Below are 14976 nucleotides of genomic sequence, written 5' to 3' on the forward strand. Positions count from 1 at the left end.
CACTGTGGTCATTCTTACTGGCAATCCCACATGCCCTGGGATACATGCTATTCCAGAAAAAATCTAGATATTAATGTGTTTGTCCCCAATAGACACATTTCAGACTGGATGACTCTATTCTACCTCCACCTCCATGCCCTTCCAGAAGCTTCACAACACAGAATTCTCCCCTTTCAATCCTATACAGCAGCAAAAGTTGCCTCATATTTTCACATTCTATGCTTTGGTCCACAAGTGGCTACATTTTAGTGCAAGGGTTGACATAGAATATGAAAACGATCATTTTCATCTGAAGTTGCCATTGCTATGATTATTTTTTATAACCTTACAGTAGTTATTCTCATAGTCACAGGAAATAACCAGTCTTCTCTTGTCACAGCTGGGACAGAACATTATTATTTTGGTATCTGACAGTTTAAAACAGGGAGGCGGTTCACTTCTCCCACTAATAAGCATATTTCTTCCTGGTAAAAAAGAAGTTCTAATCCATGACCAAGAAAATATATATATACTTGTATTTATTTCTGAAGAAATTTCCTATGTTCAAGCAGAAGAAAGGTTTTTGATTTTATTTTTTAGAGTGTTGACAGGTTTTCCAGCTGAGAAAAATATGAGTCTTAGCTCATGAAAGCATGAGCATTTTTGCTTCTTAATGTTAGAAGGAAAGAAAAAAAAAATTGTACAGCACTCTCTCAAAACGTTTTGCGTGCTGCTTCCAGATGATAGCTCTGGCAATAGACGCTCTTTGTAAAATAAGCAGCTGTGTAAAAATGCACTGCCTGGTTTACCCAGCCCTTTTTGATGCTCCTCTAGTTGTAAGATAGCCACAAGTAAGTCATTATAATCCATTCAGTCACTAGAATTCCCACAGTGGTGTTTGGGGTGAGGTACCTGTCCCTACGGACAATTAAACAATGGAAAATCACTTACTGATCACCTACTAGCTACAGAGTCTATACTAGATTTCTCGTTCATACCTTAATATTCTCATTGTGAATGCCAGAGTTGGAGATAGCCTGGAATCGTGTGGCCTTATAGCTGATTTCTGTGGTCAGTTGCTGGATGATTTTCTGCACCTCCTCCACTGTTTTGGAAACCAGATAATGTCGTGGTTCCACCTGTCAGTTCCAAGAAAGACACTTCATATTACGGATAACTGCAGTCTTTGTCTCCAGTGGAAAACAGACAATTGCATTGGAGCACCCTGAAATATACGTGCCTATGCTTCACTGGAAATAAATCTTTCTTTCCCTGTAGTTACAACTAACTTACCATGAGACAGAGCTCTTGCCAATGAACATTGAAGGGCCAATATTCAAGACTGCTGATTATCAGTTGATGTTCCCATGCCAATACCAATGGATGGAAGGGAAGGAGTTAATTACATGGAAAACTTTGCTAGCAACTAGCTACAGTCTCGTTCTTTATCTATTTTTGATCCAGAATACCCAGCTATTTCCCTGCATGTACTAGCTATTCTCAGAGCCAGAGTAAGTTTCATTCCAAGAGCTGACTTAAGGACTAACAGATACCCTGTGTGTTAGTCAGATCACAGCTGTATGTGGCAGCATTTACTTGCCTATGTAGCACACTGAAAATAATCCATACTGTCTTTGTATCTGAGTACAGATGAGAGTCCATTCATAGATGGTGACAAAGACTCTTTCCAAAGCTGGTTCCATTGATGGGTAGGTGCTTGTGTGACTTGATGCATATTCCTTCAATTTAAGCAGAAGTAGTGTAATTATTTATTAAAAAATATTTCAGTGGAAGGTCTGAGGTGAAAATGGACAACTACTTGCCTAAAATCAATTAACAAATAAAGAACAATTGACTAATACAGAACTTGATGAGCAGGGTTGGAATACACTCCTTCCCCTGCCAACAAAAGTAACAGTATTTTTGCTAAGCCTGAATAGTACTTGCAAGTGGGAAATACATCAGGACAGCAGCATCATATTCCCTTTGCTATGCTCTCATCTACCTTTGGCATCCCGATTTTTTGCTGTGTTAAAAACACACGGTCCCTTACGTTTATAAAATACCCGTTAGTTTCCCTATTAATTCACCCTCCTCCTCATTCCAGTTTAGTCTTGTCTTTTGAGACAATTTTAACTAGGTAATTTTTTTTCTTGTTAAAAAAATTATACTGAAAAAAAAAATAGTTCATGTTCATTTTCACTTCTTCATTTCATTTACGGCACATCTCCATCTGTAGCAATAATTATTTTCTCTGCCATGTGTTTGCTTGTCCAGAATTCCTTAGTTCTTATAGCATACCAATAATCTTGAATTGCTAAAAAAAATATCTAATGGTTCCTTCAACAAGCAAATGGTATGAGTGGTAGAGCAAGTTGTCCACATCTATGAGCCTGCAGGCAGAAAAATCAGGCTCAGTTTGAAGTATACAATCATTGTTGGTCACCTCAAGCTGAGGTCCAGGACTGCCCCCTCTACTCTTTGCTCATGCCATGTTATCTCTCAGTGGCGCCTGCTAGACACACTTCATTCTCTCTCTGGTATCCTGCAGAATCCATACAACCCAGCCTGGCCTCATTTTATTGCACCTTCATCACCTACTGGCTAGACTACAGCAGTTGACATGGAAAAATTAGGAGAGCACATACTCTCAAAAAACTTAAGGGAGGTACCACTAAAAAACTCCTTCTGCACGTAGCTCCTCATCATTGAGGCAAGGATTAAAGAACAAATGACAGAGGACAGATGGTGCTAAGCACTGATAATCCCAATTACCTCCCTATTCTGCTATTGGACAATACATAAACTTCCTACAGAACAGGAGCCATAAAAATCAAAAGATGGAGCATGAGCGAGTGAATGCAGCTTCTGAAAGGGCCAAGGCATTTATCTAAGGTGTCTTTAGCACCAGAAGAAACACGTTGGGAAAAGTAACATGTCTTCACTGGACAGCCACTTCCGCAGCCTATTGGCATTCCCATCACTAGATGGAAATTTTCACCTTGGAAATTTACCAGAACAACAAGGTTTTGTTAAGGTTTTATTGTGGAGGAAAGAAACAGAACTGGGATTGACTGGGGACTGCGAAGAATATTTGGGTTTGTTCTTATTTACCCCAGTCACCTCGGCTGGATGAGCGTGATAAGGAAGAAATCTTTGGAATCACAGAGATGCATTGCATCAGGTGGTTGACCCATTTTGAAAAAAAGCAACATTTTGCCAGCAGAGCTTGGGCTACCTGAAGGTTGAACAGCCTCACTTGGACAGAGGATTTGGGATCAGGCAGAAACTAGTAAACTGTCTGAGCTGGAAGACTGCTAGAAAACAGATTTTCAGCAGAAGATGAGATATGCAGTTACAACCCTCATTTAACTACATTCTGTCTCTGTTTCCTGTACTTATGGCAGTCATATGAGCATCTTCCTGCACATGGCTCCTTTTTAGCTCTGCTTCATAAATCTTCAGAGAAGTGTTCACTATTACAGATTACTGAACAGATTCTGATGGAATGATTTTCCAGTGCAAAACAACAAATAGTTGAAAAGTAAAACTTTTCATTTCACAGAAATACACATACTTGTTACCAAAACATTTCCCCAGAGAAAACAAACCTTTCCCACCAGCCCCTTCATGGTTTTAGAGTATTTCATACTTTTCAGAAAAGATAACCTTACAGTTTTTCATCTGGAAATGTTTTTTCCACTTCAGTGTCTTGCATTTTGTAGGAGTAAACAGACAATCCAACAGAAATTAGCTAAGCACTGTCATGAAACACATCAGCTTTAACAAAATAAAATATTGTGGCTCATTTAGAGTTACTTTTATTGGAATGTACAGTTTTGTTGATTATTTTTATTGTGTTTTACTTCTTTTCATAATGGAAAAACAACCACCACCAACAAAAAAAAACTACAGAGTGCTGGAATACCTTATAAAATAGAAAATGTGGTGTGCTGCCTGTGCTAATGAGACATGCTATTTAGTCACGGTGAGCAGGGGAGTATCCTTAGCTAAGGTGACAGACTGTCAGGAGAATTCTAACTGTATCCATCTCTCTCCAATTCCTGCATGCATCTTTCTAAGACACAGTCCCTGTTATTGTGGTTTTGCTCTTGTTTCTGTCAAGCCAAGACCAAAGGGACGGGGAAAGAGGTAAGGATCTCTCCATAGATTAAATGCTGGCAATTACAGCTAGGCTCACATATGGAATTACAAAACTGGGAGCAAGAATTCAGGACTTCTGAAGGTAAAGAGGAGAACATGCACCTTGGAAAACAAGGGTACCAGCTGAGATCCCTGATAACACTCTGCAATAGAAACCTAGACATCTCATTAGAAATACAGTTCTCACGAAACTTCACCCAGTCTTGTCTCAGAAAGAAAATGAAGACAGAAGGCAAGCAACTAACTGACAAATTTGGCACCCTTCAGAATCAACACCTAGTGTGGGAGACAGAAAATCTGGACAGATAAAGCCTTACCTTGCTCTGGATGTAGATTTCTACATCTTCATCTGTGAATGGTTTCATGGCAAGATGGTCTTCGCTGCTCTCTAAAGTGTGAATTCACTCTTCACTCCTTTGCCTGCATCTGGAAGTAGAGGGACACTCAGAGCAAGCTGCTCAGAGCCTTCTTGCCCCGTGAAGCTCAGATCACCTAGTTCTTCTATGGATGAAAGAAGAGGAGAGAGAAGCAAAGAAGTATGCCTATTTTTTCTGGTCTGAGCTACAACGGTGACACCTGTCTGCTTAGGAAAATTAGCTCCAATTACTATTTTCTAAACTCAATCATTATTATTTTTACTATCTCACTACAATTACTCTTAAATGGTTTGTCTTGCATGCAGGCACACACAGAAATATCCCAGTTACTGCTTTGACTCAGGGAAAATCTAGAAGTGCCTTTCAGGTTGCACTGCAGATTCAGTAGACTCGAGCACGGTATTATTATTCTGTACCACAAGCACTTCCCTGTTTCTCTAACCATTCTCTACACCACTTGTTAAACATTCTTATCCCTTGTTGACTTCAATCCACCCACTTTCTATCTGAAAATGCATAGGTATTTTTACACTCGGGTCATTCATCGGGGTTGCGGTCTGCAGCCTCTGCTCCCCTCTCCTTATATCTCCTCTCTCTCTCCGGCTGTATTGACAGTAAATACCCTGCTGCCTGTCCCCTCCTGTAGCTTGCTTTGCCTTCTTTACAGTAAACAGACAGAAAGCTGTCTCTCTCTTTCTGCCAGCAGCTCAGCTAACAACCCCATATGGATAATTCAGAGGGAAAAACAATTGATCAGGACTTATTGATCCAATGAGGGTGGGTGGCTTTTAGAAAAAAGGGTACAGAGGCACATGGAAAGGAGGGGCTGAGTATACTGATGGGATCCCACGCTGCTGAGAATCCCTTATTAAGGAACGCACACTCCACTTTCCAGTAAAGTCATTATTTTCCCCGGAAATTGAACTTTGACATTCCTTGACTGACTTATTACCTCTACAGCAGCTAGCAAAAAGCAGCACTTGGGTAGGCATTGGCTGCTACCTCAGAGTAGGCTCTGTCATTGCTGGTTATCTTTCGTGACCATTGCCCCTTATTAAGAGCTGAATGCAAGTACATTAATGGAGTACCAATACCTAAGGACATCTGAACCTCCAGAATCCACAAATCAAACTTCCCTCTGTGCCTCCCAGGCACCTGCCTTTGTCTTTTTACTGAGGGATTGGAGGAATTTTCACAAACACATGTAGGCATTTACTTCCCAAGTCAGCTTCCATAAGAGCTGGACACTAAAAAAGATGAGGCCCTCAATTTTCAGGAGCCCTACCTCATCATTTCTCACTTCAAGACTTAGCGGCTCTTTTACCTGAGAGGCCAGCACAGTATGAGAGCTCTGCTGGGGAAGCGAGAGAAAAGGCAGAATCTAAAAGAGTGTTAGGAAATAACCTAGGAAGGACTCACAGGGCCAGGCTGGATGGGATTAAGTCCAAACAGAGTGTGCAAAGTGGAAGAATGAGACTTATAAAAAGGTCAGATTTGGCTAAAAATATGTCCCTAATACATTAACTCCCTTGTGACCCCTCAGGTACTGTATGTACAGAAAACAACTTCCTTAACACTCCTGCTACCATACCTTACTTCAATACCCAGCACATCAAATGTGTAGTAGGAAGCAGAGAGATTCAGAGTCTTGCTTCCTTGCATCTGTAAGGTCTGTCCTCATGACAGGTCTCCAGAGTCACAAGTACTGGCAGATATACAAAGAACAAGGTTTGGGGCATTTTTCTTGCACACACTAACACTCCTTAAGTTTATTATCCTTTTCCATTGGGATGCACTTCTCCAAGAGGGCCTGGATGTCCCCAGCTCCCCATCTTCATACAGAAGGAAGATGACAACAAGGTCTTGGGACCTGGATTGTCTTTTTTAAAAAAAATTATTTTACTTTTTTCTTCAATGTCCAAACATTTTAATTTCAACTCTAAGTTTATGCTCAAGTCGAAGGATCTGAGCAACATTTCCTGCCTGCACCTTCCACCTGAAGAGAGTAAATAACTTCCTTACCGTCATTGCTATTGGGCTGCATGGGGAGATGGCTGAAGAAGGAACAAGAAGTCCAGTATAAAAAGTGACATCAAACAATTCTTCTCAACCCCAAGAACTCCTTACTCCAGGTATAAAAGTTTGGTGCTGCTTAATTTGCTTGGATCAGCCTTAGAGAGGAATGAAGAAAAGCTATTTCTTGCTCCTTACTCTGACAAACACAAAAGAAACCCCTCATACTACTTATACACTCCTTTTTCCAGGAGCAGGCATATTTTGTTCCTTGAAGGAGAATATTTGCTAAGTGTGGCTTTTTTGCTTATGTACAGGTAACACTCCCAGAGCAGGGGAAGCCACAGCCTGCCCCAGACACATCCTTTCACAGAGCTACCAGCCATGGCCACATGTTCCAGCTCTCCCGAGTGTCAGCCTGACTGCTGAGCCCACTGGGGGCCGAGCAGATGGGAGAAGCTCACAGCTGCTTCACAGAGATGCAAAGACACAAATAGAAAAGGTCTCTTCACTTCTACTTCCTTTGTACCTTGTTTGTTTTGTATCTGTGACCTTATTTGCTTATTGATATTCTTCTAAGGATATTTTTCTAATCTATAAGATTTCTAATCTATAAAATTCTAATCTTAGATTCTAATCTAATCTAAAAAATTTTCTAATCTATAATGAATCTATGATAGATCACCTTCATTCAGGCCTTTGGCAACATCCAGAATGAGATATGATTGTGGGTCTGAGAAGCCCATGAAAAATATTCTGTGAATATATACCTTAAACGGTATTAGACTGGCTCTTGTATCTTCTAAAGCTACCAATTACTGATGCTTTTCATGCTTGCCTAGCTTTCCTTTCTTCACTCTTTAGTTCCGTAGATATGACAAACGTATTTCAAACATACAATCAAAAATCATTTGAAACGTGAACAACAACAAAAAAATCACCAACATCACGTAAATCAGAACAGTAGCATTAGCTGCACAAGGAAGTCCGATATTGTGGCATTTTCTGTATGGAAACTATCTGGAAAAACTACTCATATGGAACAGTAAGCATGTATTAAAAAGCCTCTACTAAATCACACAAATGAGTTAGCCCAGCGTACCACTTGTGACTCACACATGATCTGCAGTGACAACAAATAAGCCCAGTTGAAGGCGCTGCCTTCCAGATGAAATACAACACTTAATTTGCTGTAACTAATGATGACCCATCACTTCTTGCTCTAATTACCAGAGGCATTAAGTCTGTGGCATTAGCTGAAGTGTGTACTTGGGTCAAGAGAGACTACCAAAACAAATCATCCCTATATATTTAATAATTTCTGACAGTCCTCTTGCCTTCTTAAACTGTTGCCCCTTTTCTCCCCATTAGTGGATTAAGTGACTGTACAAAATGAGTAATCGTAGCTTGAATGCCCTATAACATATTTACGCTGTAACAGTCTGTAGCAGTGATGGCTCAGAATTGTTCAGTCTCCATTCAGACCACAGTAGCATAACTTAGTCAGACTTTTCAGGTGCACAAGTTCTTTGAGCCCCCCCCCCATCCCCATCCCCATCGAATTGTCTTTTAATAAATAGATATGAGCAAAGGGGATGCTTCAATGACAAAAGCCTGGGATGGGCTAGAGGGAAAAGAAAGTGCTGCTAATTCACTCTGACAGCATCAGAATCACATATGGATGACAAATTGAAATGCTTCTCCACTCATTCCCAACCCTCACTGATCAATACTTGGCAGGCTCAAAAATGCTCCAAATGCCTGTGCTGCTTGTGCTCACTGCCACACGTTCTCACACTAGCTTTGGGCTTGTACTACACATGAAGCAAGCTAAAGGTTTACATCCTTTCCAGACTAAGTACAGCATTGGATCAGTTCCAGTGGTTTATCAAGCCTGATATCTTTTCTCCATTTTTGGCCAGACTGGATGTATCAGAGAAAGGCAACTAGCTTTTGCTAGAAAACAGTTCACTCAGCCTGGGAGGTCTTGAAATTCAGAATAATTTACAAACTGAGTCTTTTTAGGCTGCAGCGTAGTATTTCCAAAGAAAACGATCACTCTGGGAGAACTCGCTGAGGATGGAGGTAATTCTGAAAACTGCTGAGATGGGTGATGCTGCCACCTACCACTGGCCACCCTTAAAAACCAAATTCACAAGCTCTTAAGAAGCAAACCACAGGAAAACAAATATAAAACATACCATGGCCTCTAGTATTTCTAAGACCACTGGTACCCAGTGTGGTCAGCTGCTCAGAGACCCTGGAAATTTCCAAGTTCACAATGGTCAGCTAAATGCGTGGTGAAGGAGGCAGGAAGCTGGGAGCCCTGGCTGCATCAACTCTCTCTGAGCTGACTGAGATGTTGGGCAAGAAAACTGACATTTTGATTTAGTCCCTGTGTTGTCCTCTGGAAGTTCACTGAAACAGTCAAGTTTCGTGCATCAAGGTTTAAAGTATTTTATCAGACCATTTCTGAACATCTGCAAAGGATATTTTTCTTCTATCGCTGTTTTATACATCATTAAACTACAGTGACAGATCTATTGTTTCAATCAGGATGTCCCATCATCTTGAAAAGCTACCTGTAGCCAACATCCGTAACACCAGGAGCCTTCCAGCACTTATTTATATGCACAGGTAAATGAACTGAATGCCAAGAAGGAAGTATTCAACACCAAGAAACTCTCACTGATTTAAACACATGGTTGGGAGAATTGCATCTGGAGGAAACACGATGTTTGGCAGAGCGGAGTGCAACTGGAAAAACATTTAGCACTAGAAGTCATGGCAGGTGAGAAAAAGCTGCCTCACTTTTGATCTCCGCATAGTTTTGCTGAGACCTTTGTAGACTGATTATTTTCAACTGTCAAGAAAAAGACTTTAAACCTAGAAGCACAGTAACTCTGGAACAGACAGACCACAGCCAAGATTTAAAAGACCCAAAACAATAAGCACATTTCTAACAATGCTCTGTCTATATGTGGGGCTGAATCAGACTGGGCCACAGCACTTCCAGGAGCTGGTATTTTTTCTGTGGCTGCCCTCCAGAGCACAAACAATGTTAGCTTGTATTATTTTTACACTTTACCATTGTGTCCAAATTGACCTGATTCAGAACTTATTGCTTGTGTCTGTGGCAGTTTGAAGCAAATTGAATAAATCACCAGTGCTAAATGAGAACAGTCGCTCCCAACACAAACTCACTTGGGAAAGAGAGACTCAGACTGGCATCCCTGTTTATGTGCTTCATCCAGTGACTGATCATTTAAAAATGTGTTCACTGAAGCCAGAACTAGAAACTAGGCTTCATACCTCAGCAGCAAGTGACAGCTACGTGGCCATGAGATCTATTGCTTTCTCTAGATGAAAACATAATTATCCCAGAACAAACAGGTGAGCTTCAGCAAGCAGGTGGGAAGGGTCCCCAAGCTCAGAGAGTTTGGTCCTTGGGAGCTACTTCTGGATGCTGGGGGGCGTCTCAGGTGAAAAACAAAACAAAAAGGAGTGAAGAGGGTTGGACTACCACACTCAGCATGTGCTTTAACAGCATTAAAGCATCTGTGTTTTTTTACAAGCTTTGTTAGCAGTATGGGCTGATCTACAATAAAAGCTGTCTGATCAAACTTCTCAGCTTGTGTCACATCGTACAGCTAATAAATATCAAACACGTAACTAGCGAGCAATCCCCAGGATGTTAACTTGTATGCTGCATTGTATTTTGAGGCTAACATGGCACTGAGAACAGGCTGGAAAAGCAAAGCTGAAGAAGCAACCAGAATAGCTTAAGGAGTGACTGCAGAAAAGCACAGGGAAAGGACCAGACAACTAACTGCGTGTTTTGGATGGAGATAACAGGGGAGGGGAGAAGAGGATCATTAATAGACTCTGTAGTGTGAGGGCCCTGAGGGAAACAGCTGCCAGGAGGGAACAATAAAATACAGACAAGAATGAGAGCACCAGCAGAAGTGAGAAAAAGAGATGCACTTTATTAGAAGTATGATACATGTACCACAAAGAAGATCAAGAGATTCAGCAGACAAACTGTAGCAAGAACCAGCCTTGTCTGAGGGAGTATCCCGACAGAGGCTTCAGTCAAGGCTTATCAAGAGTTCCTAGACAGATCAGACCATGACCTGCATCGCTACACACTCCAGTTCCAGTCACCAGAAAATGAGCTAACAGCCTCCAGCCCATGCTGTGTATTGCAAATAGTGGTTATCTTTTTAGTTGGTAACTTCTAAAAAATTGTCATCAAGAGCACGCAGCAAAAGGGGGAATGCAATCACATTTTTTAATCAAACGCTTCCTCCTCTACTTCAGACCATAAAACTATACAGCTCCAAGCTAATCCCCATAATCAGCTGCCCAGCCCTTTCTACTTTATTGGCTGCTTTGTGCAGTCAAAGCCAAATTGCCAAAGGGAAAAGGGTCAATCATTCGCATCTGCTCCAGGCAGCGTTAGGACACAGGGTAGATATTTAGGGCTAGAACTAGTTAAATGCAGATTCAGAGCATTGAAAGCAGGGGTTGGGGAAGAGAAACAATCCTGGCATAGAAGCACTGCAAACATGCAGAAAAAGTTGCATGGCTAGGCTATCAAGTGACAGAAGAAAGCCATCTCTTTGCTCCTTGGACTTTTCTGGAGAGAGGGGAGGGGATGGCAGATGCATGTGTGTGGGGAGGAGAGGGTGTTTATGAAGAGAAGCAAGGTAAATAAAGCTACCAGTTGTCTAGTAAGAGAGGGAAGGGCTGTTTCTCCACCTTGCTGAGTTTGGGCCAAAAGGAAAGAGGAAGCAGAGCAGCATTTATAGGAGCACGGGGTCATTCTGTCCCCAGTAGCAAGTACCAGACAAGAGAGGTCTCATTTGAAAAGGTTCAGAAAACTTCTATTGTTTTCACTGCAACAAAAAAGAACAAACACCTGCAGCTATAATTCAATGTTTGCAAAGAGTTAAGGGACTCTCAGTTCAAGCAACCCAATATCCCTCAGAAAAGGCCACAGTTGCAAGTATGGCTTTTTCCTACCCTTGCGCGTATTGTTTCGGAAAGCCACACCATCCCAGAAGTTTACCCTTCCTCTACATACCATGCAGGGATTAAATCATTCGAGATTAAATTCCTAGAAATTCTCAGTTTCTCTGTACCATTGTGCCAACTTCAGTAAAGATGCACCCGCCCAGCATCATCAGCATAAACACTCGTGGAATATAACCCATGATCCATATAAATTACACTGGCTCAGATTTATAGATGGGCATGAAAGATTGTAGAAAGCAGCAATCTTGGTGAGAAAAAGTGACTTACCCAGAGCTGGTGCCAATTTCAGTTCTAGTACTCAGAGGTTTTGTCCTAATCACCACACTGGCAATATATGCGTCGGCAGGGCTTGCAGAGGGTTGAGCAGATTTTTCTCCACTTCCTTTAACAAGCTATTAATCAAATGCTTCAATGTGAATATCAAACCAGAGAGAATGCCTGACCCAAACAGAAAAAGGGCTTGGGCAAGTGCCTGACTCCTGCAGCTATTTAACATACAACGGGGTGGGTATCTGGCATCTACTGCAAATATGTCTGTGAGCCAGGGTACTTAATACAAGTATACTTAAACACAAGGAGCCAGTTTCACCATTACAGGAAAACAAGGGTGACTGCAGAGCAGGAAGTTGACATTGTAAAAACTTGTAGGCTCGAGCTGGCAAGGCAGATCTCCACAAAGGGCAGTGCAGGCACACTGAAGAATTGAGGCCTACTGCCTTCCTGTCACACAAGGGAGCTCTGTACTGGTCCTGATCTGGTTCCTTGATGTAACCAGAGGCAGAATACTCGCTTTCTCTGACAGTTTCTACTTTTTGCTTGAGCTTTGAGTTGGGAACATAGTGAGTTATATCTGGGCAAGAGCGAGAAGCCATCAGTCATGCTAGAAGCTGTGCAGAGGTGCTATGTACTATATGCTGTACCCACCATCCAAAATGAGGTAGACAAGTCCCACCAAACCCAAGTACTACCAAAAGCATCGTGAGCATACAAATATTTACAGGTGATGTTGGAAGAAGGAGAACTTCGTCAAGAGAGGCATCATCCTGTGCTGAACAGCTTTCTGTACCAGTAGTTTTTACTTGTGCAAAGCACCGACATGCTGCTCATGCTTGTTTCTCTGCTTATGTCAGGCACACCCACAGGACAGCTCTATCACAACATTAGCAAAGGTGTCACCTTGCACTGTCATGGCTGGTAAGCAGAGCAGCTGGAAGATCAGAATCAGGAGTCTGGGGTACGCTCATACTGCAAGATGCAGCATCTGAGAGCTACCCACAGACACTCCTAAATAAAACAAATAAACAAACATTAGAGCATTTCAGCTCTGGGATTTGGTCCATGGTTCAATCTATAGCTGAACTAAAATAAAGCTGAACTAGACTTCTAATAGTTTCTAAACTTGCAGGCTTCCAAGTAAACCCATCTGCATGGATCAGTCAGCCTTCCCTTGGATGAGTCCTCATGACATTCCTCATTGTAGCTTTGCCAAGGCACTGCATGGATTATACAAAGTGCAGAGAAATGAACAAAATTGCCCACTTATAGCTGCAGAACAGATTGCAGGATTGTCATATCTTAGCTATCTCAGTAGCAAAAGCATGGAAGGGAAAATGAGATCAAAAGGAATGTTAATCTTTTTTTTTCTAGTGTGTATTATCCTCTCCCTCCCCCAGATGACGGTAAAACTGATCAGTTGCATCTTCATCATCATTATTAGAAAAAGAAAAGGCAAGAATAAGTCATCCATGAACCACTTTTTCAAAGTTTGATATAGTATTGTATGCTGTTGCCAAGTTTGATCAATAAGAAGTTGAAATTTCCCCTTCCTCCCTGCAGCAAGGATTGTTCATTGAAGATGCTCCTAAGTAATAGAGCAGGATTAGAGACTTATTCGCCAAGACAGAGAGAATTTGGCCACAAGTGTTTGTCTTGTGTAACCAACAAGATGCAAAATGACAATGCTGGAAAAGGCAGAGCAGAGTCTCTCCCACAAGCACACTGCTGGGAAATACTCCATTACTCTAGCAGAAGTTTACTTTGGTTGAACTTCAGTTAAACTTGAACCTAGTGTTTTGAAGGACTGAGTATTTTTGCCTGATAGCTGCTCAGTAGCTGGTAGGCAATGCTTACTCATGTCATCACAATTTATACCAGTACTGGTTCTCATTGTCAAGCAAGAAGCATCCTTACCAAAATGTCCCTGACTTCACAGGATGGCACTTTATTTCCACACCTCCCATTTGATGGCTTCCAGAGATGTTTTCCCCTTACCACCGTGAAAAATTATGGGCAGCAGAAGCATCACAAAAAAAGCAAAGGCTAGAGCTAACAACAAAAACAAAACAAAACAAAACACAGCCATGTGAACCACAGTGTTTTTCACACATAACTTGCACCCCCTTCCCCCATTCTTGGTCTCACCCTGTTTTTCCTTATCTTGGCCCAGCAAACAGTACAACACAATTGCTCAGTAGTTAAACAGGCTCCAGTTAAGGCAAGATACAGCCAGTTCCCATACAATGCCCAGGGAAGTAAGGTTGTGTTTAATGGCAGCCCAGCTTGGCAGTTCCAAAAGAAATGTGCGTCAGTGCAAATGAAATTTGCAAACCCTGCCCAAGTGTTGGTATAAAAGTAAATAATCCCAAAGGCTGCTCACAGAAGCATTCCATGTTCTCACCAGGCTGTCCATAGATGACAACTAGCCACCTTTCAGGCCAGTAGTTCCCTACGTATGTAGCTGAAGCGTGTTTGAGAGAGGGGAAAACAAATCTGAATGGCTATGGGAACTGAGCACATAACTAGACACCTTTGAAAATCGGGGATTTCAATCAGTTTCATGGTGAAACAGCAGCAAAAGTGAGAATAAAAGTAAAACCCTATGCATCTCAAGTACCAGAAGTAAGAGTAAGGTTCACAAGAATTGGAAATATGAATAAAAGACAGCCTGTTTGGTAACTGTAGATCAAAGAGTAAGCAATTCAGGTATTTTTGGATACTGGTATATGTCTCAGATTAGAATAATTAATTTTGGAAAGGGCGATGAAGAAAAAAATTAAGAGTTCAAAGTCTTAATACCTTGTGTAAAGTTTCAGGGGTTTTTAAGTAGTGTGACAGATGTTTTTCTTTTAATAGTAAGCAATACAAAAGCAAGGGATGCTTTTGCACTGGTCTGTGCCCACAACGGGTGAACAGAATCTGGCTAGATTATTGTTCATAGTTTAATTTTGACGAAGAGTAAAATACAACATAACAGAAGGCCCAGTGATGTTATCTACCATGTAGACCACCTGCTTTCTTTAGTGTATACACTTTAAAATACTGATATATGAAGTGCTCTGGCATCTGCTCAAGTCACTAGCTATTTAAGGAGAATCTTTAAATTCATGATGAATATGCAAAGGTATGA

General features: G+C 41.4%; 2 protein-coding genes across 8 annotated transcripts in view; both read right to left on the reverse strand.

Annotated features, from left to right (window-relative positions):
* MAB21L3 (mab-21 like 3) overlaps positions 1-14976 on the reverse strand; it is a 34504-nt gene that overhangs the window by 11623 nt on the left and 7905 nt on the right. For 2 of the 7 annotated variants that reach the window (XM_035314789.1, XM_035314784.1), the window contains exons 2-3: positions 4461-4569; positions 978-1118 (exon numbers count right to left, since the gene is read on the reverse strand). In XM_035314789.1, coding sequence (XP_035170680.1) covers positions 978-1118; positions 4461-4508 — 189 coding nt within the window. In that variant the 5' untranslated portion in view covers positions 4509-4569. Of the gene's footprint in view, positions 1-977; positions 1119-4460; positions 4570-4782; positions 5872-11837; positions 12093-14976 lie in introns of those variants that run through there. The other 5 variants (XM_035314787.1, XM_035314785.1, XM_035314786.1 and 2 more) reach the window with 5 other exon arrangements.
* Positions 4607-14976, reverse strand: part of SLC22A15 (solute carrier family 22 member 15) — a 51829-nt gene continuing 41459 nt past the window's right edge. Inside the window, exon 13 of the mRNA XM_035314782.1 lies at positions 4607-4644. Within this exon, the coding sequence (XP_035170673.1) occupies positions 4632-4644 (13 nt within the window). The 3' untranslated portion in view covers positions 4607-4631. The remainder of the gene's footprint in view (positions 4645-14976) is intronic.

This window comes from Oxyura jamaicensis, chromosome 1 (assembly GCF_011077185.1).
Source record: "Oxyura jamaicensis isolate SHBP4307 breed ruddy duck chromosome 1, BPBGC_Ojam_1.0, whole genome shotgun sequence".
Lineage (NCBI taxonomy): Eukaryota > Metazoa > Chordata > Aves > Anseriformes > Anatidae > Oxyura > Oxyura jamaicensis.